General features: G+C 48.5%; 11 protein-coding genes across 11 annotated transcripts; 6 read left to right on the top strand and 5 right to left on the bottom strand.

Moving 5' to 3' along the window:
* Window positions 1-55: 55 nt before the first annotated feature.
* Window positions 56-1,539, bottom strand: BDV27DRAFT_165981 (aquaporin-like protein). The gene is made up of 5 exons (XM_032074067.1): window positions 1,238-1,539; window positions 1,121-1,181; window positions 829-1,072; window positions 529-757; window positions 56-463 (listed from the first exon to the last, which is right to left on the bottom strand). The coding sequence occupies exons 1-5, from the start codon at window positions 1,482-1,484 to the stop codon at window positions 291-293; spliced, it is 954 nt and encodes a 317-aa protein (XP_031925857.1). The 5' UTR covers window positions 1,485-1,539; the 3' UTR covers window positions 56-290.
* A 399-nt stretch (window positions 1,540-1,938) lies between these two features.
* On the top strand, window positions 1,939-2,770 carry BDV27DRAFT_15393 (hydrolase). Its single transcript, XM_032071877.1, has 3 exons — window positions 1,939-2,075; window positions 2,131-2,399; window positions 2,455-2,770. Exons 1-3 carry the CDS (start codon window positions 2,013-2,015, stop codon window positions 2,750-2,752), a joined length of 630 nt encoding a protein of 209 aa, XP_031925856.1. The 5' UTR covers window positions 1,939-2,012; the 3' UTR covers window positions 2,753-2,770.
* A 590-nt stretch (window positions 2,771-3,360) lies between these two features.
* Window positions 3,361-4,535, bottom strand: BDV27DRAFT_159468 (zinc-binding alcohol dehydrogenase family protein; the record flags this gene model as incomplete). Its single annotated transcript, XM_032072871.1, has 3 exons — window positions 3,361-3,846; window positions 3,906-4,328; window positions 4,431-4,535. 3 exons carry the CDS (start codon window positions 4,533-4,535, stop codon window positions 3,361-3,363), a joined length of 1,014 nt encoding a protein of 337 aa, XP_031925855.1.
* A 993-nt stretch (window positions 4,536-5,528) lies between these two features.
* Window positions 5,529-6,527, top strand: BDV27DRAFT_165978 (sugar phosphate isomerase/epimerase family protein; the record flags this gene model as incomplete). Its single annotated transcript, XM_032074066.1, has 1 exon — window positions 5,529-6,527. The coding sequence occupies one exon, from the start codon at window positions 5,529-5,531 to the stop codon at window positions 6,525-6,527; it is 999 nt and encodes a 332-aa protein (XP_031925854.1).
* A 1,521-nt stretch (window positions 6,528-8,048) lies between these two features.
* BDV27DRAFT_165977 (uncharacterized protein) lies at window positions 8,049-9,931 on the top strand (the record flags this gene model as incomplete). Its single annotated transcript, XM_032074065.1, has 3 exons — window positions 8,049-8,355; window positions 8,410-9,589; window positions 9,907-9,931. 3 exons carry the CDS (start codon window positions 8,049-8,051, stop codon window positions 9,929-9,931), a joined length of 1,512 nt encoding a protein of 503 aa, XP_031925853.1.
* A 348-nt stretch (window positions 9,932-10,279) lies between these two features.
* On the top strand, window positions 10,280-12,348 carry BDV27DRAFT_131051 (cytochrome P450). The gene is made up of 3 exons (XM_032067547.1): window positions 10,280-10,741; window positions 10,807-11,600; window positions 11,656-12,348. Exons 1-3 carry the CDS (start codon window positions 10,360-10,362, stop codon window positions 12,157-12,159), a joined length of 1,680 nt encoding a protein of 559 aa, XP_031925852.1. The 5' UTR covers window positions 10,280-10,359; the 3' UTR covers window positions 12,160-12,348.
* A 2,280-nt stretch (window positions 12,349-14,628) lies between these two features.
* BDV27DRAFT_131048 (uncharacterized protein) lies at window positions 14,629-15,264 on the bottom strand (the record flags this gene model as incomplete). The annotated part of the gene is made up of 1 exon (XM_032067546.1): window positions 14,629-15,264. A coding segment is annotated over exon 1 (173 nt), but the record flags the coding sequence as incomplete, so codon positions are not given.
* Window positions 15,265-17,546: 2,282 nt separating this feature from the next.
* BDV27DRAFT_15362 (protein kinase family protein) lies at window positions 17,547-18,923 on the top strand. Its single transcript, XM_032071829.1, has one exon. It carries the CDS (start codon window positions 17,669-17,671, stop codon window positions 18,791-18,793), a length of 1,125 nt encoding a protein of 374 aa, XP_031925850.1. The 5' UTR covers window positions 17,547-17,668; the 3' UTR covers window positions 18,794-18,923.
* BDV27DRAFT_15363 (uncharacterized protein) lies at window positions 18,924-19,737 on the top strand. The gene has a single exon (XM_032071832.1). It carries the CDS (start codon window positions 19,053-19,055, stop codon window positions 19,602-19,604), a length of 552 nt encoding a protein of 183 aa, XP_031925849.1. The 5' UTR covers window positions 18,924-19,052; the 3' UTR covers window positions 19,605-19,737.
* A 48-nt stretch (window positions 19,738-19,785) lies between these two features.
* Window positions 19,786-21,556, bottom strand: BDV27DRAFT_159462 (prion-inhibition and propagation-domain-containing protein; the record flags this gene model as incomplete). Its single annotated transcript, XM_032072870.1, has 2 exons — window positions 19,786-21,383; window positions 21,487-21,556. 2 exons carry the CDS (start codon window positions 21,554-21,556, stop codon window positions 19,786-19,788), a joined length of 1,668 nt encoding a protein of 555 aa, XP_031925848.1.
* Window positions 21,557-23,392: 1,836 nt separating this feature from the next.
* Window positions 23,393-23,848, bottom strand: BDV27DRAFT_159461 (uncharacterized protein; the record flags this gene model as incomplete). Its single annotated transcript, XM_032072869.1, has 1 exon — window positions 23,393-23,848. One exon carries the CDS (start codon window positions 23,846-23,848, stop codon window positions 23,393-23,395), a length of 456 nt encoding a protein of 151 aa, XP_031925847.1.
* Window positions 23,849-24,483: the final 635 nt, after the last annotated feature.

Here is a 24,483-nt window from a genome sequence, read left to right as displayed (position 1 = left end):
ATTGACGCGTTAAAATGACGTGTTTAGATTGGGTGTTGATTTTGATGTTCCCCCGAATTGATTTTGCTGGCTTGATTTAGAATATATATATATATTGGTCGACTGCTATCATGAGACGGAACCAAAGACACCCAGTGAGAAACAAAGACTCCATAAACCCGCAGCTGTGATTCAAGAAAACATGAGGCTATACAATGTACCACCACGTCAATCGCTGCGGTACACGCGACACCAGCTGATTAGCTATGAAAGTTGACAGCGTATGTTTAGGTTCATCAATCAGTTTCCAGTCAAGCAGTAGACTCGCCATCCGAAGCCATTCTCTCACGTGAATACGGTGGAACTAGCTGATAGAGAACCCCGTGGGATATAGCTGCCGCCAAGGGCCCAATCCAGTGGATCCAGTGGTACGAGACGAAATGAGAACCGACCATAGCTGCAAAGCATCGAGCAGGATTGCCTGCTGTAATGTGAGAACATTCGTTAGTCAAGTCAGGTTCTCCGAAGCTGGGCCTTGGGGTACCATACAGAATCCAGTGTACCCGGGAACACTGAACCCAGTCATAAATGTACACACGCCTAGCACGATGCCTACGAAAATAGGACCCAGGGCCGGTCCAAAAACCTCTCGCTGTCGGGGATCTAACCCAACGCCGAAAGAAAGAAATATCAAGGCTAAGTCGGTGGTGAACTCGATGGCGAAGGCACTACCTAGGGAGACCTTGCTGAGGTCCAGGTAGCAGCCGGGGACAATAAACTGTGTACGCATTGGAATGAGCGTTCCAGGAGTTTGGACATCATGGATCGACTTGGGCGTTGACAACTCACGGATCGCGTGTTGAAACTGGCGCGTAGCAGCCAGCCAGCGATTGCTCCACCAAACGTCTGAAATGCGATGTAAAGGATACATCGTGAAAGTGTTGCCAGTCGACCGAAAAAGGTAGCCATGGTGATGGTGGGGTTTAGGTGAGCCCCAGACACCGGGCCAGCTGCAAAGATGAAGAGTGGTAGGGTGAACATAGCAATCACACCCCCTAGAAGACTCGGAACTAGTGCACCGGACTGAAATGACCTATACGAATTAACGGTGTCGGCTGCGAGCAGGTCAGGGACGACCTACTCTACCACTTTGCCTAGTCCAATGGCTACGAAGCATGTCAGGTATGCTAACAGACACGTTCCTGAGTTCATAGCTGTCAGCCGTCCACATCTTGGACCATGTCAACGCAAAACGAACCGATAGCTTCGACAACTGCGCCCTTCCACAACTCTCTCTGTAGAATATTCCTGAGGGAAAGAGCATCGCGGAGGGGGATCCACGGGGCTGCATCGGGAAACTTCTGCAATAGCTCCTTCTGGGCACAGCTGTGCTTGTCAACGGAAAATTCTTGATTGGCACCGATGCGACCAGCAAATGGAACAATTTTCGTAGGCTCTGGTAAGTTGGTGCGATTACCACGCCAGAAACTGGCCTGCAGCGGCATGTTTCTTGTCTTTCCGTTTGTAATGTCTAGTTCAACGGCTCTCCCAACCCCTTGCCTGAGGCTCGTATTTTAAACTACTAGGATTGATGTTCCATGGAAATTACCAGACTCTGCATTGATTGAGAACCATGGATCTGCTAGCGGCGGGTCGTCGACTCATCGCTAAGCTTAACAAGCTCGGCCACCAGAAATACACCACACCATCGGGTTGCGGAAGCCTTGTCATATATTGCTAAGAATTCTGTAATCAATTAGCCTTAGCCTAGACCCTTTCATGACGTTTATTCACAGCCAGGTCTAGCGGCAAGCCCTAAAACTCGACGCGTCACATATTAACCTTATCAGGGTGGCCTGTCTTGAGAGGTTGATTCTGAGCCGTAATCATATAAAGACTCGATCAGGGAGTTCTTGACTAAATAATCTCCCCCGATGGAACATTGTTATCATGGTCGACCTCTAATTGAGCCATGGGGGTTTTTTTTTTGTGGTAGTGTTTCCATTCGATAATTGGCCCTGCTCTTTGCCACAATGCCGCCTAACTACAAGCGCCTCGATAAGGACAACTGTGTATTCCTGTTCATCGATCACCAGGTAATGATTGATATCTTCATTCCCTGAGCATAGGCCTGTCTAATTCATATAATAGGCTGGTCTCATCCAGCTAGTGCGAGACTTCGACCCCCACGAATTCCACAACAATGTTTTGGCCCTGGCCAGAGTGGCTCGCTACTATGAGGCACCGTCTATTCTAACCACTTCATTCGATACTGGACCGAACGGTCCAATTGTCAAGGAGATCCCGGAAGCACTTCCCAATGCCCCATTGATTAGACGTCCGGGTCAGATCAATGCCATGGATAATGAAGACTTCGCCAATGCCGTCCGGAAGACTGGCAAGAAACAGGTCATCATCAGGTATGTGAACTGTCGAATGAAAGTTCCGGGCTGCTAATGAACTTGGACCAACCAGCGGGGTTTTGACTGAAATCTGTGTTGCCTTTCCTGCTCTGAGTCTGATCGAGCAAGGTTATGACGTGTTCATAGTCACCGATGCTTCGGGTACATTCGCTGAGCATACAAGAGAGGCTGCTCATAAACGAATGGTGCAGGCCGGCTGCCAGCTGCTTAATTGGGCAGCAGTAGCGGCGGAGATTCACCGAGATTGGCGTCGGGATATTGAGGGATTTGGTGCTATCTGGCGTGATTATGTTCCTGCGTACTGGTGTCTGATACAAAGCTACGAGAGTGCTAAGGAGAATAAATCCTAAGGAACGATGCAATATTGCGACATTCGAATGATAGGGCTGAAACAGCGCGGTCAGTGTGTTCAGTCAGACAAATTGGTACCCAATATCGGCGGATATCGCCAAGATATATAATGTTTCAATGGGACTGAATATTCAGAATAACCTCTTATATGCTTACATGTTTGAGATCCTTTTCTTACAACATAAATATATCATTGGCCCGTGGATTCCTGCGTCACTATGGGTGGCTGGTACACTGTTCCACATGTCGCATGGAAGCCATGGCATCCAGAGCCTTTGTACTATTTGATATCATTTCAAGATTACTATTCCATTGGCAGGATATGGAGATAAATCATACACATTGAACTGGAATGCTCTTCCTGGGGCCGAAATCGGCAGAAGACGCATGGAAATACAGCTCGTACTTGACATTGGCATATGTAGACCGAATGTCGCGTCCAAGGATACACGCAAATAAATACTCCACAAGTTCAATGGAATTTGTTTCAGCAACTGTGAAGTATCTCGCCAAGAGAGAAGCAAATAAATCCTGTTGAACAAAAGGAAGAAAAAAGGTAAAAAGAAAACTCCAAAGAATCGAGCAAGACAGTGTGTTCACCTCACCGTTACTCCTCCTCCTGAGGGTTTAAGATCAGCTTCTTCGAGCTCCGGCCATTTAGTACATCTTCACAGGCCTTCTGGATGCCAGACAAACCACCATCCCGCTTTTCCAGTGGGGTGGGAGTCACTCCCCCGGCGAGGGCGACCGGAAGATATTCCTCATACCACCATTTGGCGAAAGCCGCATTTTCGGGTTTCTGAGTGGCCATGCTGTAGAAATCATACAGAAGTTCGACGTTCTCAGCCAAATGCATCTCCTCGCTATGCGGGCGAGTTGACACAAACACCCCACCCTCTGGTTGAAGGATATCACTGATGGCATGGGCACCAGCCACGTCGCCAGACGCTGTCATAACAAACTTATAAGGCCCAAGGGCTTTCAGCTTCGAGACCGCCTGTTCGTCTTTATAGTCGACCACTTCGGATGCGCCAATGCTACGTACGTAGTCGAACTTGCCTGGTGAGGCCGTTGCTACAACATCGTAGCCAACCTAGGCTAGATTGTTAATTCTGTTCAAGGAACAAAGCCCATCCAGGAGATCCTGCTCACGCTAGAGGCATATTGAACGGCGTATCCCCCAACGGAGCCGCTCGCGCTCCAGATCAGAACCCTCCCATCTTCATGGCCGCCAGGCTTTTTCATGCCCAATTTCAGGCTCAGAGCTGCTACAGCTGTCAGGAGAGCAAACGGAATCGCGGCAGCGTCCTCAAATGTAGTTGCAGCTGGGATCTTGGCTGTTGTTGCCTCCGTACTAACCACATACTTCTGCCAGCCACCATATTTGGCGATCTTCTGGTGATATGCGGGCGTGTCGGAGACGACACGGTCGCCTTTTTTAAATTTAGTAACGGAGGAACCAACCTCCTCAACCACGCCTGCTACGCCATTACCTAAGATGAAGGGGTATGGGAGGTCGATATAGGCACGGCCACGTATATTTGCGTCCAACGGTTGTATCGCGACCGCGTGGTTCTATCGCAAGTTCAACAACTGTTAGACTAGTGAACCCAAAACGAAATTCCACACAGCAGAGCATCACCCGTATCACCCATACGAAACGTATGTCGGACAGACCTTGATCAGAAGTTCATTCCCAGATGGGGGTGTATAGGGTGCGGTGGAGACTTTCAAGTCTCCCTTTGGCTCCAAACTCCAAGCGGCTCTATTGCCAGACGCCATGATTCTCATATACGGAACGAATTCAGGACCGGCGATGTATCCAAAAGTTAAGGTCAAAACTCGCTGGGCATGGAGGGATTCTGGCAAGGTAGTGATAAAACTGATTGATTTCATACCAACGCCATTCATAAGTGTCCGCAGCTACCCGTGAATGACATCAAGAACATGTCAAGAGCATGTCAAGAACATCATGAGAGAATAGAAGAAATAAGACACCAATCATAGAATTCAAGTGGAGATGCTAGCAATCTGTCATGCCATTACCAATCATTGGTAAGTTGGATAGACCCAGTGGTTTGAGGCAAGATAAAGTTTCCCTCCAAGAACTATGCGATGCTCCTCATGATACCTGACTGGGACCTGGTACTCCTTGTTTTCAGATGTTAATAGAGTAATGGTATCGCTATATTTGCAGCGACATGATCTGCACAAGTACTAGCTCTTCCCTTTCATTACAATATGATTTAACGCTATCTTGGGCCTTTTCATGGCCTATTCCTTACCGAAAGTTGCATTTTTATCTGCGGTATGAGGGGGAGACTTGGGAAATAGTCCGAGTCAAACATATATTCTGTTCCTCTTCAGTTTAGTTACTATTTACGAGCCTTTTGGATATTCATGGTTCATATATGAACCGGCGCTGGGAGTCCAGGACGTAAGCAGGTTGTGGAAGGGAAGGGCCGGCTAGTTTTCTGGTGGACATAACTGAGTCCGTTCAGTGAAATTTGATTTGACAAGCGTAGGGCCATAGCGGTATTTATATTTCGAAGGAGGAGGTTAACAGAAAGAACCAGAGCTCCTGTTGCCAACATTTCGTGTCCCTCTTTTCGGAAATCGAGAGGAATCGCTGTTTTCCTCCTTGGTTCCGTGGCGGAAATCGATTTCCGTCCATCCAACATTTAAACCAGCGCAAGTTCTCTCCCACCAGCGTCATGAATCATATTCTCATATCCACCTCGAATCTAAACCGCCGGACCCGGTCCAAAACGAAACATGTTAGGCAATAAATTAGCAATCGGCAGCTTGTCATTAGGCCAGCACCCTTCTCACCTCTTAGACCACAAAGTTGAGGTCGCTGCTTCCCATGGTTTTGCGGGTATTGAGATCGTATTTTCTGACATTGAAGTCTACGCAAGAGCGAAGAATCTTGCCCTGTCGGAGGCAGCAGCAGCGATCCAAAGAATATGCGAAACGCACCGGATCGAGATCCTGTCTCTGGCTCCTTTTGAGAACTTCGAAGGACATAACTCGCCTCTCGAGGAAAGGCTCCAACTTGCCGCGAAGTGGATCGATATTGCGAGAATACTTAAAGCAACGTATTTACAAGTGCCGGCTCAGTATAGCAGTGACTGCACTGGGGAGGAGGCGGTGATTGTCATGGAGTTGCAGCAGCTGGCGGATCTGGCCCGTGCTCAGCAGCCGATTATTGCCATTGCCTACGAGCCTATGTCGTGGTCTACACATTGCTCGACATGGCAAAGCGCGCTACACATAGTTCAACGTGTGGATCGACCGAATTTTGGACTTTGCTTAGATACCTTCCACGAGCTCACGAAGCTCTGGGGCAGTCCGTTCGATCCATCGGGCAAGCTGCCCAACGCGGACCGTAATCTGCAAGAATCACTACGTGATTTTCAAGAGCACTGCCCACTAGACAAGATCTTCTATGTGCAACTCTCCGACGGTGAACGGTTCGATCCCCCCTTTTCAACGTCTCACCCGTGGTATCTCGAAGGCGAGGCGCCACAGTTTACATGGTCACGCCATGCTCGGCCATTCCCCCTGGAGACCGAGATGGGTGGATACATGCCATTACCAGAAGTGGCAAAGACCTGGATTGCAGATAAAGGGTTTAATGGCTGGGTGTCTCTCGAGATCTTTGATCGGAGAATGCGGGCTCCTGAGTTTCAACCAGAGACTGCTGCACAGCGCGGCAGTCATTCCTGGCGAAAGCTGCAGGACGCGCTGCCACCGATTAATAGCCATATTTAGTAGAATGTTGTGCTGGCTTTTCTTTTGGCAAGACATATGTATATGAATCTTGTACATATTTTTCATGCATGAGAACATTCTAGCTTACTCGTTAAACCCGCTGTCATTTTGTTAATAAGATAAGCTAGGGACAGGCAGTCTGACAGATAAGGCAATAAACTAAATATACTATCACGGACTTGTAGGCATCCCCGAGTGTGTGGATGAGAATCAAGGATAAAGACAAATGCTCTCCACCAGTTGTGGTCCGTCTCGATTGCACTGCCTGACACAAATGTGATGAGTCCCCCTGCCATTCGTGATTCTCCACCTTGTCCTCTGAAGAGCAACAAGATAGTGGCCTCTGCCAAACAGAAAAGTGTTATAATCGGTTCTACTTAAACGCCAGCGCCTCAAGCACAAGGGCTGCCAGAGGTATCTGCTAGTACTGCCCGAAGATAAGTCTTTACTAGGCACCATTCTCCGGTGTAAACCAGGTACTATCTCTTCATCTGCTTGTGTCTTCATCCACTTGTGGGGTACGGACCTTCGAGTTTCGGTACCATCTCGGAGTCTCGAAATCAGGCCTGGGTCTAGACCCCAGGGTAAATTCAACATCGGTCTGATTGCAGGAGAAGCTGCTACACCGGCAGTAATACTGGATGGCATAAAGTATTATTTTAAAACCACGGGGTCTCGGCGTGGGTCGCGGGAGTTCCGTGTTTCTCTCGGTGGATCCTCGGCATTGATTGAAATTAAGGGAGCTTATCCTTCAGGCTACTGTTTCACCACCTGCGAGCGTCAAACATTGGTCTCCATTTTGGAAAAAGGCACTGGAAGGATCCTTACTGAAGCCGTCACTTATGATCCAACAAAGAACTGAGAAGCATCGGTCTAGATCGGCAATAATGTAGTTGTTGCGCAACGTTTACCCTGCTATTCTGTCTTCAGGACCCCCGCCTTGGGGATTCTCAGAGGAGGGCGAATTTCGCCAGCCAGCTAATAAAACTTCATATTTGCCCCCGTACTATCCATTCTATTCGGGCGCCTGCAAGATAAATCGCACAGTTGTGAGGGTTCTCCGGGGAGACTCCCCTCTACCCTACAGGTGTAGTCTATCGAACCGTTCCCTCGGATTGATTAAACTATTAGCTTGACACACTCCGACCATTGCCAATGTTTCAGCTATTGCTGCTTGGTCGATGATATCTTGGTAAACAGGAAGGGGGTCTGCTCCGTGCGGCGATGAGAGTGAAACATCGTATCCACCTGTGAAGAGCCTTCAGTGGACGGTAATTGGAATTCGGGATATAGAGCTTAGTAGAGCCTAACGATGGTGCGCTCATTGGTGGAATGCATTATATGTTTCAGAATGAGAAACTCGCGAATTCCCCTGGAGGATGGCAAGAAACAGAAGTAAGAAACGCCCTGCCATACCGACCGATATGGCTTGATGTGCTACAGATTTGTATATATTACCGTGAGGCCCTCTGCAAGAAATGCACTGTCTTACACCAAGACATTGTCCTCCACCCACTCACCATGAGAGGGATTGTCGCTCTTTCTTTGCTCTCTGTGGCGCTGCGCGTCACGGCGGACTTGAGCGAATCCAACTTGCACAAATACCCTGAGGTGCTGGCACTCCAGAATTCTTTTAATCCCATCAAAGAGGCCTACTGGACTGGGTACCCTCACCATCGACGAACGCCATTTGCGGTCTCTCCCGATGGAAAGTCAGCTTACATTGCCTATCTCGATTCGAGCGAAACAGACATTCATGTGCAGCAAGTGGATGTAGATACTTTTGAAGCGACTGGGACGTCGGTTACGGTTACTGGTGGCAAGGAAGGTATGTGATGACTGTACAGTGGATCACCATGTGGGTGCTAATGACGCAGAGTAGCGGGAGGACTCGTTGCCCATAATGATGGTTTCGCCCTCCTGACGAACGAGGCCATGCCATCTGGAACGACCAATGCACCCCCCAGTGATACGCCAGTCCCAGTCCTGTATCGATACACGGATGGGAAACAAACGTGGAAGGCGTGGTTGGGTGGACCTGGTGTCCACGAGACCGACGGCCTCTCCGCATCGCCTGATCTCAATGGTGATCTGGTCTACTCGGAGCAAGCCGGTCTATACGGTGCCTACTTTGTCGTCACCGATTACTCTGGCGACGCAGCAGGACATTACGGCGACAGTATTCAATACGTGGCAGATAATGGAACCCTGGTCACAATCGCCGGGGCTAGCAGCTCCTGGGGCTGTAGCCATAACACAGGCATCGCATTCGAGTCGGCCGATGAACCTCCGTTCGCCAGCATCTGCGCGGAAGACCAGGGGGCGATATGGCTGAATACCAGAACGCTGGGCATGTCCAGCGACGGGGAGAAAATCTCCAATGAGAATACTACCAACGGAGCCTCGGGAGAGCCCATGGGGGGCATGTCCGGGAGTTACAGTGCTCTCGCTCGGTTTGCGGAAAGCAGTCGGTATATCTTCGCCTGGGTTTCGCGCGGTGCGATGGATCTCACGGAAAACACGTGGATGGGAAGTGGCTACACTCATGCCCTGAATCGTACCAACAATCGGAATGTCGCCATCTCCCTGTTCTCTGATAAAGACACCCTTGTTGGCGAGCAGGCGACCTCGGAAGTCGGCGCCGAAGACGGCGATAAGCAGATCAATTGGCTGACTGAGGGCGCAAACGACTGTTCGAATGCGCATGCAGCGACCTTCGGAAACAACAGCGCACTCGTGACGTGGGAGGAGATCTCAGATCCGATTTGCGACTTTGTGGCTATGGGATGCCGCGGACAGTTTGCTGGTACCTTCTTTCAACAGGTAGATTCCGACGGAAAACAGGTCGGCAGCCCGTTGAAAAGCACAGATACTTTCGTCGCTGGCGACATGGTGACCATGGCCGATGGTCGGATCTGCTGGCCATATGTGAGCATGGACTGGGATCTCTCGCAGGCTGTATATACATTGGCATCTTCTACCACGACGAAAATGAGTTTTGCCTGCATTGATCTCACGGGAGACTCTTCTAACAATGCAACCTCATCGAGCAATCCCAATCTGTCGACGAGTGCTGCACCCTTGAAGACTGCAACCCCCTCAAACCGTAACTTCATCTCGACGAGCGCTGCTCCATCGCATGTCCCAGTGGTAGGAGACAGCTGCGCTGCAACTGCTTGAGTCTGTTGTACCGCTGGTGCTGTATCGATATTGGTCCGCTGTGGGACCAGAGAACACCCTCTGGTGGAAGGTCTCGATTTGCTGTAAATGGTTCACATTTTCTGGAAAATGTGATCGTGATTCATCCGTCTATTACCTCTTCGCTTGTTTTCTTTCGTTATCAACATAGATTAGGTTGGAGACCTGTCTGTATTTCCAGCGATGTACGCAATTTGGGCCTCTAAACAATATGTATATGACATCTTTCCGCATACCTATACCTTATTATTCCTTACGGCGAGTCAACTTGAGGATTAGCTGATCGCCTCCCTCCATTGACTTAGCAAGTCCAACAAGCCTTGGAAAGTAACTGATTTGCCATTGGTAAGACTGGAGATCCACCGTTATTGATCCCTGTCTCTTTGGACTAATAAAAGACGGCGAAAAGAAATAGTTAGGGCAAGGCGTGATTTATAACGGCAGGAACCGACGACAAAAGGACGAACCGACTAAAATGCGACCAGGATCCTGTGCCTTTTCTTCTCTTTCTTTCTTTCTTTCTTTCTTTCTTTCTTTCCTTTTTTTTTTTTTTTTTTTTTTTCGTCTGCGTCAATTCCTCTTTTCTCTGTATTTCACTTTCCATTAATCTTCTACTCCGTACCAACCCATTACCATGTTTCTGCTGCTGCTCGAAACCCTAGCCTTAGCCTATGTGGCCTGGAGTTTGGTAGCTATGGAGATCAACTACCGCCGCGCGTGCACCATGAGGATCCCTCTCGTGCGGCTCTGTATCGACCCCCAGAATCTCCTTTGGGTCATTATGGAGCCCCATCTCTGGCCCTGGCTCGACCGGCTTCCCATCAACTGGGGTAATTTTGGTCGCTACTCTCGTCGTGGATGGTACTTTGCCGACCGGGGCGAGTCGCATCGCCGCTACGGTCCGATCTGGGCGCTGGTCACTCCCAAGGGAATTTACATCAATGTCGCCAATTCAGAAGCAATCCATGACATCTTCCGACGGCGGACAGATTTTATCCGCCCAGTAGAACAGTACAGTATGTCTTTTATCGACCATGGCGTATCTATAACCCTGGTGCCTAATTATTGTACGACATTGCAGCGGTACTCGAAGTCTATGGACCATGTATCTCCACAGCCAATACAACCGACTGGCCACGCCATCGAAAAGTGCTTGCTACTCCCTTCAACGAGAGTGCCATGTCCTTTGTATGGGATGAAAGCGTTGAGCAGAGTCGCCAGATGCTTGACATCTGGGCCTCTCCAGACCTCGATAAGATCTCCAGCGTCGCGAGGGATACCCGCACACTCTCATTGAATGTCCTCGCTGCTATAGGATTTCGGAAATCGTATCCTTTCCAGAGTGCTAGTGAGAGCTGCTACCGGGCAGAAGGTGAGTCTGTAAGCTATCGGGATGCCCTGCAGACTGTGCTCGATAATGCCATCTTGTTGATGATTATGCCGCGGCGATTCCTCTCTCTTTCATTTGCCCCGGAATCATGGAATCAGCTGGCCAAAGCCGCGGCGGACTTTCAGCGGCACATGGTGCGTATGCTGGACGAGGAAGTACAGGCGTGGAACGAGGGACAAGCTGGCTCGGGTGGTCTTATGACGTCGTTTGTGCGCGCCATGAATCTCAAGCGGCACGACGCAGGGGATAAAACCAAGGATGTGCCACTACAAGGATTGACTACCGACGAGATCTTTGGCAACATCTTTGTAATCAACTTCGCGGGACACGATACAACGGCTAATACGCTGAGTTTTGCACTCCTTCTCTTGGCCGCGTACCCGGAGGTGCAAGACTGGGTTGCCGAGGAGCTCCTGTTGTTGACGGACACCAAGGGTCGATATGCTGACCTTTTCCCCAAGCTCAGTCGCTGTCGAGCTGTCATGGTATGGCTACCTTTCTCTGATAGAAAGAAGTTTATTTGAATACTCATCCGGACAGCTTGAAACCCTCCGTCTCTACCCCCCGATCCCCTCCCTGCCCAAATGGACCAACGACCAGCCCCAACCACTGAAAGTCGGCGATAGAACTATAATAATCCCACCAAAAGTAGGAATCAATCCCAGTCTTCTCACAATGCACATCGATCCTCAGAGCTGGGAAAATCCCCTGGAATGGAAACCTTCACGATGGATCGCACCCACCAAGTTGGACACGGCGAATTCGATTGGGAAGGAGGAGCTTATCACTCCGGTGCGGTGCACGTACTTCCCCTGGTCAGACGGACCACAGAATTGCCCCGGTAATAAATTCTCACAGGTGGAGTTTGTAGCGGTCATTGCGAGTCTTTTCCGAAATCACCGGATCAGTCCCGTCGCGAACGCAGGAGAAACAGCCCAGCAGACGCGCGAGAGGGTTCTGGCTACTACGAGAGATGTTGATCTGCAGCTGCTTCTACGGATGAAAGATGCAGAGCAGGTACACTTGAAATGTCGGCGGGTCTAAGAGGCAACTTACCATTTTTTTGTAACCTAGGGAAACATGTACTATTGCAAGAAGGATAGAACATTCACTCCAGGATTGAATAGCCTTATGGACAGTAGATCCTGCCTCTTCTGTAAGCTGTTCTCTAGGACTGATTGTAGAATTTGCGTGACTCGCCCGAACTATACAAATGATCATGGCCAATGTGTTAGTTTTTCCTCGTAAACCTGCCTTGTGCTAACTTATAAGTGGAGATAGATCACGATCAAAATGATATTCATCCTAATGCACATCCTCATGCTTCATGTATTTGTGTCGACTATCGCATAAAAATGCATACTAGCATCAACCTACCTTTCCCCCGAAGTTTCGCAATCAAAAGCAGCCAGGCTCTCGTAACCCCATTGTAGGATATGAAGCAACTCGCTGGCAGGTGGCGAGGTGGACTTAGAAGGACAAATATAAAGGCGTCTTGAATTAAGAGATTGTACACAGAATTTATGTCCCTTGCAAATTGTATGCACATATGTCGATGTTATGTACTGCTCCGCTTCTTGCTACTCTAGCGTCCTCTATTCGAACTATACAAATATTACATAGACTAGTGTTTTCGCAACTCATAGGACCCTGGGGACACCATTGAGCCTTTGGTCCGTGTGCGCTCCTGGAAGCGAACGATGGGCTTCAGGTCTCCTTTACGGACGTGGGGGGGGGGGGCATCCCTTTGTATGCTTCGAGGTCTATAACTTGCAGCATCGAAACCAAGGACTTCCTCTAATGTAGACGCTGGTTGAATCCCCGCCGGTAACCAGGTCGGGTCTCTGCCATCTTTTATGCACAACGGACTACCTCCATCATTTACCCTCCTAGGCAAATTACGCTATCACATCTGCCCCGCAAACACGCTGCTCACAATCCCGAAGCCACTCTGCCACGGTGGTTGAAAGAGCCGAGCCAATCACCGTTGTCTCTACAAAATATTAGATGTCTTGTCAACCATATAGAGGAAGTTGACTAGACCTGTTTCAGGGTCCAACCCAAGGCTCTCAAGTTCTAGGGGTAAAGCTGTTTGGCGAAGCTCCGTGTCCGCCGAAGGATGCGATCGGTGATGAGTGCGGTATTGGACGAGATGCTGCGGAGTGTCCGGCGCGTAATGACAGCCAATAGAAGTACGTATAGTTGTAGGCGAAAATGTCCATGCCAGGTATATTCCGAGACCGATCACCTTTTCTTTGTAAACACACACACAAAAAAAAAAAAACAAACAAACAAACAAACAAACAGAGATAACAAAGAATAAAAAAGAAAAAACAATGGAAGAAAGAGGAGGGAAAGGTACGCATTAAACAAAAGGCCCAGAACACTCGTGGACGCATCAAGCAACCGCAAACCCATAACTTACCATCATACTTCAAGTGGACATTTGCAGAAAATGCAGATCTACCTCGACAGATGTAAAGGATAAGGAGGATAATTATCTGGGAGTTAAGAGGGATATAGAAGTAGAACCCCCGGATAGAACCATCGGATGGGTGCCGGGGACTAAATCTAGCTTACGGTCAACTAAGAAATTTTACCGAGTATACCAGTGGAGACGAACTATTATAGATTCAAGTAGAGTCCACTAATAATTAGTAGTGATTGATTCAACCTGTAGACTAGAAAGAATAATATAAGTAAAGAGTATGTCCCGTTAGGAGCAGTGCAAGCTAAAAGAGCCGGTCCTATTAGGTATGTATACTCAACAGTTGAATAAAACAATCAAGCTGAGCTGATATGAAACTGACTATATTTATTAAACACTCTATACTACTAGTATCCTAATTATGAATGACTAAACCAAGTAGGTTAATAAGCGTCCTTATATATTCTATTCTACTGCATCGCTGCTGAGCCTGTTGGCGCCTCGAAATGGCTTCATGGAAATATTACTGTAGAGTAAAAGTAATAACTCATAAAGTGACAAACCATCACGGTCACAACTATAAACTTTACGCTGGCTCCACAAGACACTTATATAGGTCATCATGTTGGTTATTCGCTGACACCTTGCTACTCCTCATCCCCGTGTACATACGAGAATACATCGTTTCCTCTATCGAGATATATTCACTGGTGGGCGAAACATCACCGAGCCTTCTTGCAATGCTCCTCACCTTTCTCAATGACTCTGCCTTGCCCAAATCGAAACCGTGAATGGGAACAACTTGACTTCGTATCTCCACCGAGTTCTCAAAAGCCATGAGAGCCGAATAGAAGAGCCCTTGAGCTTCTTGTGCACGACCGAGTAAATAGAAGGTCAACATGGCATCAAGGTTCAATTGTCGCATTTGTGAGTAATCAAAGTGCGTTCCAAGAGCGTATATGCGAATACATGTGGCGTACCAAAGATTCCATGTCTCTGTACATTTGCTCTTGAAGAAGGGATTGCATAGCAGTGTGCGATATCTGGAATGTCTCGTGGCTGTACTCTCCTAACTCACCGTCCACCTTTATGAGAACTTGTTTCATTGTGCTCAAATCTACCCCTTTGAAAAAGTCAAAAAACCCAGCCGGGTCAACTCTTGGAAAGCTAGCCTGATTGCATGAATACCAAGCCTTAACATTGTCTAGCCCAGTTCTCGACTTCCATATATGTCGACAATAAACATCGAATGATAAATATAGATGGCCAGTCGCGTCCAGAGGCAACGTTGTTAGGGACTCGAACATGGCTCTCCGGGGATCGCTTTGCGATAGGCGTGCTCGTGCCAAGGTTTGTCAAATCGACCCTCAGATTATCGTTCCTTGCATAAAGGCCTCGATTGTCCGGTGCCCATCTGCCTGATTCGAAACAGGAACTCAAAGTGAATCCGAGTATAAAATAAAAGTCGCTGAAAACTCTTGAACTTTTCGGGTTGCGCCAGAGCTGTGAATTCAAAAGAAAGATGGATGTATTTTGGCTTGTAATTTGGTGTTACAGATGCATAGACATCTCTTTTCTTCCTCTGGTACGATTTCCCAAGGTCCAGGTTGTCCAAGAGTATGTTATTCTTTAGAACCAAACAATCCCAGGAAGTTAATCTTGAGCCAAGATAATTCTTGATTTCAAGTACTTCCTCGCGAAGATTCTTCTTGATACCACGGGCGCCTAACTTGTCTATTAACTGATCAATCCTAATGGCTTGTCAGCACTACGAAATGATTATATATACTACCCACTCTTCATCACTTACGTGAGTTGTGGTTCATATCCCAATTGGCGTTGTTCATGGTGTATGTATTGTTGAATTTGATGGAATCCCTGGCCTTCAAGAATCAAGTAGAGCCGTATAATTTCCCAGGGGTTATCGTAAAGGAGCTTGTCGGTAACTCTAGACAAAGCCAGGACCAATCGCTTGAAGGAGGTTTGTTTGAAAAGATGGTAATTGTCTCTCTGGGGCTGGATTTCTTGTCAGAGTAAAGCCAGCCCGAATCATGGGGTGGGTTTATACAATGAGTTATAGATGTTTGCACAACAGCAGGAGTATGCCTTCTCTGGGACAGTTATCAATACACCACTATAGAGAGAATAGCAGAGAAGAATGTCCGACGAAAGGCGCAGCCGACGGGTCTTGGTCCCATGGAGTAGATTCGATGGGTAGATATTACCTTGCCAAGACTAACCCCCGACATTCCTGACGTGGCATACCGCAGCCGTAGGTTTTATTTCCTCCCCTCAGATCTTCGCATAGGTCAGGCTTGCCAGTCCTATTCGTCCCGTCAGCTACACTGCAGACTCGGCCATTGCTAGTTCCAATCAGATGACCGGCTACTGCACAGTTTTGTTCGCTTCTGTTAGGAGCTAGCCATATTGAACTCTAGTGCAGTCTGTTTCGCCTGTGCTTTGAGGCCCAGAGTAGGGCACTTCCCTGTTGGGAGGGTATCCCTTAAAGGCAATAAATTCCTATCGGATATGCCCTCAACGCGCTCGACTTCGGTTCCGATCAACAATTGTTGATCACTTTGATGCGTATCTCGACCCGGTCATTGATTGCATTCGGTCAAACTCCCCTGAATCCTTCCATCAAGAAACAACACTCGCTCTGAGAGGAAGTCTGGTCTTTCTTCAGCAACTGTTGCAGATCTCTGGCCAGGAAAACAGCGTTGTATATCTACGATATGACTATGAAGTCTCATTAGGACTAACTCCTTTACTCGCCCAACCCAGGAAGGGGTTCCTCCACCGGGGCTCCCCATGCATCACGAAGATGCTACAGCCACACTGCGACTGAAAGAGGCGGAAAGCGTCTTTGATGGCGTTGGCGGGGCCATTGCACGTGGTGCCATCTTTGATGGGGGCATAGGACTGCTTGGTCAGGCTTTAGGCCAAACTGGGCCGTTATTTGAGAGAATGTTTGTTCTTGATACTGCTCCAGGTATGAATATGGGTTTCGCAGCGGAATCCCTCTCTGGAGCGGCAGATCCCCTATGCAATTTAATGCCAGGACCCTCATCGGAAGAAAGAGCGGCATACCTGATCGAATTCATTGCTGGGATACAACACCACATTAACTGCGTTTCACAGCGTGCAACAAACAATGGGGTGGGGCTCAGCTACGTGGTCGAGCTAGGGATTCATCACCGCCTCGCTGCGAATGCTGCCGGAGCTGCAGGAACAAACAACAATACTGTCTGGAATCGATGGGAGTCGAGAACTGGGGTTTAGGAGGATTGATGTCCAAGCTCCTGTTGTCCCAGTTTGCGCGGAGCATTATCTAGACAAGATGGCTTGTGTGAGCATCAGGGTTTAGGAATTTATGCGGTAGAGCTAGCCTAGCTGTAAAGGAGGCAGAGACCAAGTCCTTCCTGATTTTCCTAGAGTATGTTGTGGGACTAGAGCTGGTTTACTCTAATAAATTCAATATTATATATACTGTAGAGTACATTAAAAAACCAAGCTTAAGCACGTAGGAAGGCTCTTACGGGGGTTAGAAATTAAAAGTCACGTGAAACAACAAAGGAGCTGCCGTGTGCGCCTCCAACCCTGAACCCACAGCCACGAAATCCTGAACCCTGGAACCTGACAGTCCATACAAGTTCCTGGGATCAGTGAGAGACCTGCCTATATAGGCCTAGCCTAGAATCTTATATAACATGTTCGAAGCTTCAAGTTGGGATTTCTATTACATATATGTGGAGATTTGACGCACAACGCTTTGGTCTTCTTCTATGATAGTCAGCAGATTTCGAGTTGTTCTGAAAGGAAAAGAGGAGCTGTATGAAGAGGAGATGAGGAGCCCGCAAATAGCCAGTAGCGTCGAGCATCCTGATACCCTGGTCACCCTGCGTTATGTTGCTTTTTTTGGAAAGACACTAGAGGAGGGCGGGGTAGAAGGATCGCGAGGCTGTGATCGTCGTCGATGCACCGCAAGGACATGGCACACCGAGGAGAATCCTTCAAATCTTTCTCACCACCATTGTGAGGAGATCATACTCAGACAGAGTTGCAACGTGTACCATACTCTTCGCATTTTATATAACCGACGCGTGATATCCCCCTCGGATTCCAATGGGGTCAGAGGTCAGGCCCATCTCCTCCAGGGGACGGCAACTTCTGGACGACCTTGAGACGCTGGAGGGTCACTGGTCTGGAAAGGGGCGCGAACTCTCCTACAACCGTACGGAAGAGCCCCCCCTGGCTATTGGGTCGGACGCCATCGGTCACGGCGGCGCAGGAAGAGTGGTGAAGGCGATCTGGACCCATCCGAATAATAATGCAGAGATTGCTTTCGCCAGGAAGAGTGTCATGCCCTCGGCATCATTCCCCAAGAAGAATATCGACAGAGAAATTAAGTTGCTGAAGAAGCTTGATCATCGCCATATTGTCTCCTTTGTGGGATCCTACGATCAAGATCACACCACACACATCTTGCTGTTCCCTTGTGCCACGTGTGACCTGTCGGCCTTACTACGCGAGTTAGACAACTGTCAGGCAGGGTTATCCCCACCTAAGTATTTGTACGAGCTGGGATGGATCCACAGAGTGGACGGTGACAATCTGAAGTCACTCCCGAGAGTGGTCGGCTCTCGCCTGGAACAAGTTTATGGATGCATTACGAGTGCCATCCTCTACATCCATAACAGGAAGATTCGACACAAGGACATCAAACCTAGTAACATTCTAGTCGACCGCAACTCGTTCTACCTCACTGACTTCAATGTGTCCGAGGATTTCGAGGACAGGGACTCGACGGTGACCGCAAGGACCCGGTTTGATGGGACTGAGATCTATGCAGCGCCCGAAGAATTGAGCGGGGAGAATCGGAGTCGCAAGTCTGACATCTACTCTCTGGGTCTGGTCTTCTTGGAAGTCTTCACATTTCTGATGGGTCGTTCGCGGAAAAACATGGAAGACACCATCGGTACCACAAGCGACTTAGGGAAGTGGAGAATGAAGCTGGGGAGCGACAGATGTCATCGGACCTACACTTGTTCCCGATTAGCCTGGGCGACAATGGTGGTACCGCCGACCGCAGCAGGCAAGATATTAGGCATCCGAGACTTGATCCTAGGTATGTTAGCGATGGACCCGGCTCATCGCCCGAGCGCTTACGAAGTCGCCTCCCAACTCGCGACGATGGATCCCGAGGTCGACTGCATGGGGAGTGCTGTCGCCGCTACAAAGACGGTGTAGGCTTCAAGGCCCTTTTGGAGAGGTATGACCAACTGAATGAAGAGCATGAGAAACTCTCTACCGCCTATGAGAGCGTCAAGGCCGCGAACAAGGAACTCACTTACGACTATGATAGCGTCAGTAAGTTCTCCATCATTGATGATGCCTTGGGGCTAGATGTCGTGAATCAAGTAGTAATCATCGTGAAGAAAGAGACCTGGAAGAGTGCCAGAGCCAGAATAGGAACATCGCCGCCGAGCTGAAGGAGTTGAAGGAAAAAATGACGATGGGGCAGACAAGTGCACCGCAGCCCTCGCCCAACCCATGGTACTCGCCTGACACTGCCACACGCCTCTCCATGTCTCGAAGCAAGTCAAGTCTAAGCATGGGAACTCCTCCACCAGAGGCTCCTCATCATTCCCACGGAAAACCAGAGACCATTTTCCTGAACCGAAACCGCGAGCGATTGGACATAGAGGCTATTAAACATGGCCGGAACTGGGATGACACTACAAAAGAACGTTATAACTACGTCAAGGGTCTGAACCTGTGTCGATTTTACTTTCTCGATCCACGTGGCTGCCGCAATCCGAATTGTGAATTTAAACACCAGAAGGATTACTCGGCGTCGGATAATGAGCTATTTATGCTTCGGATGTTGACTCGTAATAAGCCATGCGAAAACGGCACCCAGTGCACTAATAAAGATTGTTTGTTTGGTCACCATTGTCTTGAGAAGGAATATCCTTGCCGCTTCTCACGCAATGGCAAGTGCGGATTTCCAGAGTTTATGCACATAAGGGATTTTGAGCCGGTCAGTACAATGGTCTGAGGGAGGTGGTTTGGTCCTAAGGGGATGGACAGAGAGGATGATGTTTCTTCTCCTACAGTGGTCCCTAGGTATTGCTTTCCGTATTCTGTTTATATTTATTCACACTATGATTGTATCACTGGTAGAATGCGACTCTCTTATTGGTAGCAACCTATACTCCTTCGTACACGATGCTACGGGTTTAGACCGAGACTTGAATATTGTGGAGCTTCTCGAGGACCATCATTTCAAAGTTGGTCATCAGATGAAGAGCTCCCTCAGTACTGGTCTCCTCCACACCGTCAGCTCCAAGGCTGGTCCACCCTTGAAGGCAAGTCCGGACGACGTCTTCGTAAGCTCGACCTACGGCGAAGCCGATATCTTGGAGCCAACGAGGTTCTCGAAAAAGGGTATCACGGACTTCCCAAGGCCGTACCGCGCTGCCCCGGAGGATTTCTCGCAAGGGTTTCCAGTGCGCAATCTCGATCAGGATTATGCCGAGGGAATACACATCGAAGGTGGCGCGGAATGGTTTTCTACCTTCATCTTTGAATCCAGTCAGCGTGTCTGGGTGCTGATAGTACTCCAGCCCTTCCTTCGCCCCTGCCACTTGGCTCATCTGGTCCTGGCCAGATGGACGGGCATCATCAAATCCCGAAACATAGGGCGTGCTGTATTCCACGCCTTCATTCGGTTCCTCGAAGAATAAAATATTGTCCGAGCGAAGAGCCTTATGCAACCAGCCCACGGTGTGAAGATAATACAACGTTTGAGCCACTGCGCGGGCCAGTTCGATTCGGTCGGCTAAGTCTGGACGTTGGGGGTCTCTAAATAGGCTCAAAAGCGTCCGGACCCGAGCATCCGTTGTGGCGCCTTTGGGATACTTGTACAGCAAGCAGAACCGATCAGAACGTGGGTGGTCATCCACATATCCAATACACTGAGGGACCTGGATCGCGTAAGAATCTTCCTCCGCCAGAAGGTCCACAAGTTCTTGGATGATAAATCTCTCGATCTCTTCTTTCGTGGGTCCCTGACTGGTGTTCCCGGTTGGATAATTCTTCCATTCCACCCAAAACCCGTTCCGATCTTCATAACGGGCCATCCAGCGCTCATCCTGGTCGATCAGATCAAGTAAATCAACGGAATCCTTTGACAATTGTGATTTGGGATGAAACGACGACTTGGCCTGGCGCTCCTTCATGGCAGCCTTGAAGTGCGCCAAGCGAGTCAAGGTGAACCCCTTCTCAGCACTGGAGAGGGCGTGGAACAATTGTCCCAGCTTGTCCACGCTATTATGGACCAGGACGAGCTCCGCATACACTAAATTTACTTTGCGGAGGATTTCCCGCTGCGTCCTTTCACTCGTGAGACTGATCAGATTATCAATGGTGGTGGTCAGGCTGTGGAGGCAGGATGTCATACGATCCCCTCTGATTGTGGCCCACGATAGTTTGCTGCTAAGTCTTTTCTGCTCGAGCTCCACTTGTCTCAACCAGTGGTTCAGCGACTTCTCGTTCGTTTCTTGTTCAGCTGTGAGACGGGCTACCTCTTTCGCCTTGGTTATTTGGGGCTTGAGGAGTTGCTGGATTTCAGAACGAAGACTTTCCAGAAGGTCCTGGGCTACCCACCGGTCTTGTTGGCCGATGGAGGTACGCCACTCGTCCCCAGCTGCAGGGGCTTGAAGCAGACCGACTCCTTGCCCCCAACTCATCAACCGCCCTTCTTGCAGTTGAAACCCCAACAGGACTTGTTCGAAATCTTTCGGTGCATCTTGGATCGAACGAATGATTTTAATTGCTAGCGTTCAGTCGCAATTAGTCCGATTCTCTGGTAATCCATTCTTTCATTTGATTTGGAAGTGACTGGGAGCGGCTGTTTTCTGGAGACTGAACGACTATACCTTTGATTGCTCCAGCGAAAACCTGCCCAAAGAGCCCGACAGCTCCAATTACGAGTCCTGCTGTCTCCATTTCACATGAACTCACTCAGTGGAAAGTTGGATAGAAGAGAGGGATTTTCTTACAATATTACCGGGGGCTTTAACATGGACCTAAGATGTTCATTGATTCTAACAGAAAAATTTGGAGTGGGGGAATCGATTTCAGCCTTGCCTTCGGTCTACCAAGCCCCCGCACGTTCCTCTTTGCCCTGCAAACCTCAACACCATGGCTGCTGGGGAGGATCTGCGCTGAGACCCAAGAATGCTTCTGATTGGGCACCACTAACCTCTAGCCTAATCTTAGATCCCCTTTAATGAGCTGGATACCGAGGCCCAAGGCCAGTCAGTTGGTGACTTAACTTGCTATGCTGCCTTACACCTCGATAATGATTCTTGGGCCAGCGGCCCAGCATGAATACAAACCTGTAGGACTCTCGAGACATTCGCATTCACATTCATAAATTACAACACTCTTACAAATATACGTATTTGTAAGACACCATACGTGATGATTCAACTCGATTCCGTTACAGCCCAGCCCAGCCACCCTGAAGGCAGGTATGTGGCTTGTGTTCTAATCACGACCACTAGCTGGTATTGTAGAGATAGACCTTAGAACTCGAGTTTGGGTCGGGTCTGGTTTTTGATAGGCTATTTTGTCCACGTCCTTGAACCGGCGCTAATGTAACTGTTGATGCCTCAGGCATGAATTACACCGCCGCCAACAGCGCGACTAGACTTGATATCAGGTTGGGGCCCCCGAATTTGTATTAGAGTTCTTGAAATATCTTATACGATTCCTTTGTATGTCAATCTCTAATTATTGTTGAGCTATTAGACTAGCTTTGGTTGACATAGGAATCGGGTGAGTCCATCTACAAATATATTTGAATTTGGCTGTGCTTAGTTGTAAGACACAGGTGGGTGGGTGACCTTAAGGGCTATTCAGTGCGCTACGTAGTAGGTTCTGGGTCCGCAAAATCTATCTCGTGGGTGATATTGCTCTTGTGTTAAATAGCCTTGTTTCACCTGACTCCTAGATTAGGTGCCTTACAAGATATCTAGTCCAGCTTTTAATGAAGAACATTGGAGCCATTTTCTTAGAGTTTTCGATGCTGTAACTAGTACTTATATCACATCAGCTACTAAGGACAATCAGCTGGATATCTTGGGGGACAGCTTATATTTGGCCGGCTCTTCAACTGTTAGTACAGAAAATGGATGTTTACTATCGTACTTCTCTGGTAGGTCATGATCCTGATTACGGTTCAGGCTTCGTCGGTCATGGGTATTGCTTTCAGTGAGTGAACAGGTCCGTCCTCTCGTAGGCACCCGATGCCGAAGCCCCCTATAAAAATTTGTTCGCAGCTGTTTAATCGATATCAGAAACAAGGAAGCAACATTACCTTTAATGCATGTTCCATACGAACAGAATGTTCTCCGTCAGCAACAAGTGACAGATCGCGGAAGCAATTTCTCATATTTTTCAATGCTCAACGTTCGGAATGGAGTTCTTTCCTTTCCCTCTCGCTCTTTCTATCTGAGTAATAAGAGTCCGTCAAGTCTTATCAAAGTTTCCAACATCTTGTTACTTCTCGGTTGCATTTAAATTTGCGAGTACGATACCGACGAAGTCGTTCTTCCTTCGGGATAGCTAAATATCCAAGACAGGTGCAGCCATCCTGCATACCGTCCCTGTTTATACGAATGGAAAGATCAATCACCGAACAAACAAATAGGACTTGGACTTATCAATTACACGTAACTCATCACTTTTGTGCTACTTTGATAACTCGAATACATAAAGTAAGGCGGAAACAGGATCAGACAGTACACAGAAGGCTCTTAATGTTCAGAATAATCCCCTCTATACTGCAGGAGAAAGGGGAAATTTCATCGGATTAGTGGTGAAGTAGTCGTCGTTGGGATTGGCGAGGTTGTTGAGATCAACAAATGCGGCTGTCGCACTCGGATCCACCGGTTGCTGGAAGTTTGCATTCCCATTGCCTGAGCTGTCCGTGATCAATGTGGTGCTGGGAATATCATAGCAAGGCGACGGCATCGGAGCCTGAATTAGCCGGACCTTATAGGTAGCGCTAGGCGTTGCACCCTGTAATACAACCGCTGCGACCACTTTGCCGGATGCCGGTTTAACGAGGTTGGCAAAGCCAAATGCTTCAGTTAATTCAGTAGGAGAAGCAAGTGAGCCATCGCAATTTCGGTTGGTGCGTGTTAAGGAAATCTTCTGCGCAGGTATCGCGGCGGCTGAGACGGTCGCACCTATCATAGCCAACATAACAGACAACTCCAGTAGTTGTTTCATAGTGAAGTTTATGGTTTGTGATTGATTTGATGGTATTCTAGTTTGCGACAGATAGGGGTTACCTATGTCAGATAGGTGAAGTAAAGCCGCGGGATAGTGGGACAATTTATATCTTCACTACACGGTTATGTGATGCACTCCGACGGTACCGACGACAAGCACAAACACCATGACAGGTCCAGTGAATGTAGACTTTCGAATAGGTATCCTCAAGCGATTGCAGTACGTACACGGTCTAGAGGAGACAGGTCTAGAACTGGGAGCAATCCTTATTTGCCACAGCGCCGATATTTGTCTACGTGGTTGGTATATCCTCCCAGGCTAGAACATTTCTAACAAACTTATTCGGGGGTCAGATAAATTTGAAACTTCATGAAAATAATCGCCACACCATTCGGGTTGAATCCCGTTGAGCATCTGATCATCTCGAAACATGGGAGCTGGAAACTTTCTTGATATATACAATATCATAGCCAAAGCGCGCGTACTAACAAGCAGCCTGGGGCCCTTGATTGATATATAAGGGTTAACGGCTCTTGTGACTAGAGTGATGTGTGGCTAGCTTAGGTTATGTGAATGGGGTCAGTTATATCTAACCTGCAACTGTTGTTGCCTGAGGCAACAATTAGATGGTT

The sequence above is a fragment of the Aspergillus caelatus genome (assembly GCF_009193585.1).
Source record: "Aspergillus caelatus strain CBS 763.97 unplaced genomic scaffold BDV27scaffold_132, whole genome shotgun sequence".
Lineage (NCBI taxonomy): Eukaryota > Fungi > Ascomycota > Eurotiomycetes > Eurotiales > Aspergillaceae > Aspergillus > Aspergillus caelatus.
The sequence above is the reverse complement of the archived record's forward strand: the minus strand, read 5'-3'. Positions and strand labels throughout refer to the sequence as shown.

What these genes read in the sequence shown, in the direction of transcription:
- BDV27DRAFT_15363 (XM_032071832.1), top strand. Translation starts at nt 19,053, where the DNA reads ATGACGATGGGGCAGACAAGTGCACCGCAGCCCTCGCCCAACCCATGG.
- BDV27DRAFT_15393 (XM_032071877.1), top strand. Translation starts at nt 2,013, where the DNA reads ATGCCGCCTAACTACAAGCGCCTCGATAAGGACAACTGTGTATTCCTG. An exon ending in TCCTGTTCATCGATCACCAG is followed by an intron (nt 2,076 to 2,130) that starts GTAATGATTGAT and finishes TTCATATAATAG; the next exon opens with GCTGGTCTCATCCAGCTAGT. An exon ending in AAGAAACAGGTCATCATCAG is followed by an intron (nt 2,400 to 2,454) that starts GTATGTGAACTG and finishes TGGACCAACCAG; the next exon opens with CGGGGTTTTGACTGAAATCT.
- BDV27DRAFT_15362 (XM_032071829.1), top strand. Translation starts at nt 17,669, where the DNA reads ATGGGGTCAGAGGTCAGGCCCATCTCCTCCAGGGGACGGCAACTTCTG.
- BDV27DRAFT_165981 (XM_032074067.1), bottom strand. Translation starts at nt 1,484, where the DNA reads ATGCCGCTGCAGGCCAGTTTCTGGCGTGGTAATCGCACCAACTTACCA. An exon ending in CGCAGTTGTCGAAGCTATCG is followed by an intron (nt 1,182 to 1,237) that starts GTTCGTTTTGCG and finishes CTATGAACTCAG; the next exon opens with GAACGTGTCTGTTAGCATAC. An exon ending in CCAGTTTCAACACGCGATCC is followed by an intron (nt 758 to 828) that starts GTGAGTTGTCAA and finishes ATGCGTACACAG; the next exon opens with TTTATTGTCCCCGGCTGCTA.
- BDV27DRAFT_131051 (XM_032067547.1), top strand. Translation starts at nt 10,360, where the DNA reads ATGTTTCTGCTGCTGCTCGAAACCCTAGCCTTAGCCTATGTGGCCTGG. An exon ending in CCGCCCAGTAGAACAGTACA is followed by an intron (nt 10,742 to 10,806) that starts GTATGTCTTTTA and finishes ACGACATTGCAG; the next exon opens with CGGTACTCGAAGTCTATGGA. An exon ending in GTCGCTGTCGAGCTGTCATG is followed by an intron (nt 11,601 to 11,655) that starts GTATGGCTACCT and finishes TCATCCGGACAG; the next exon opens with CTTGAAACCCTCCGTCTCTA.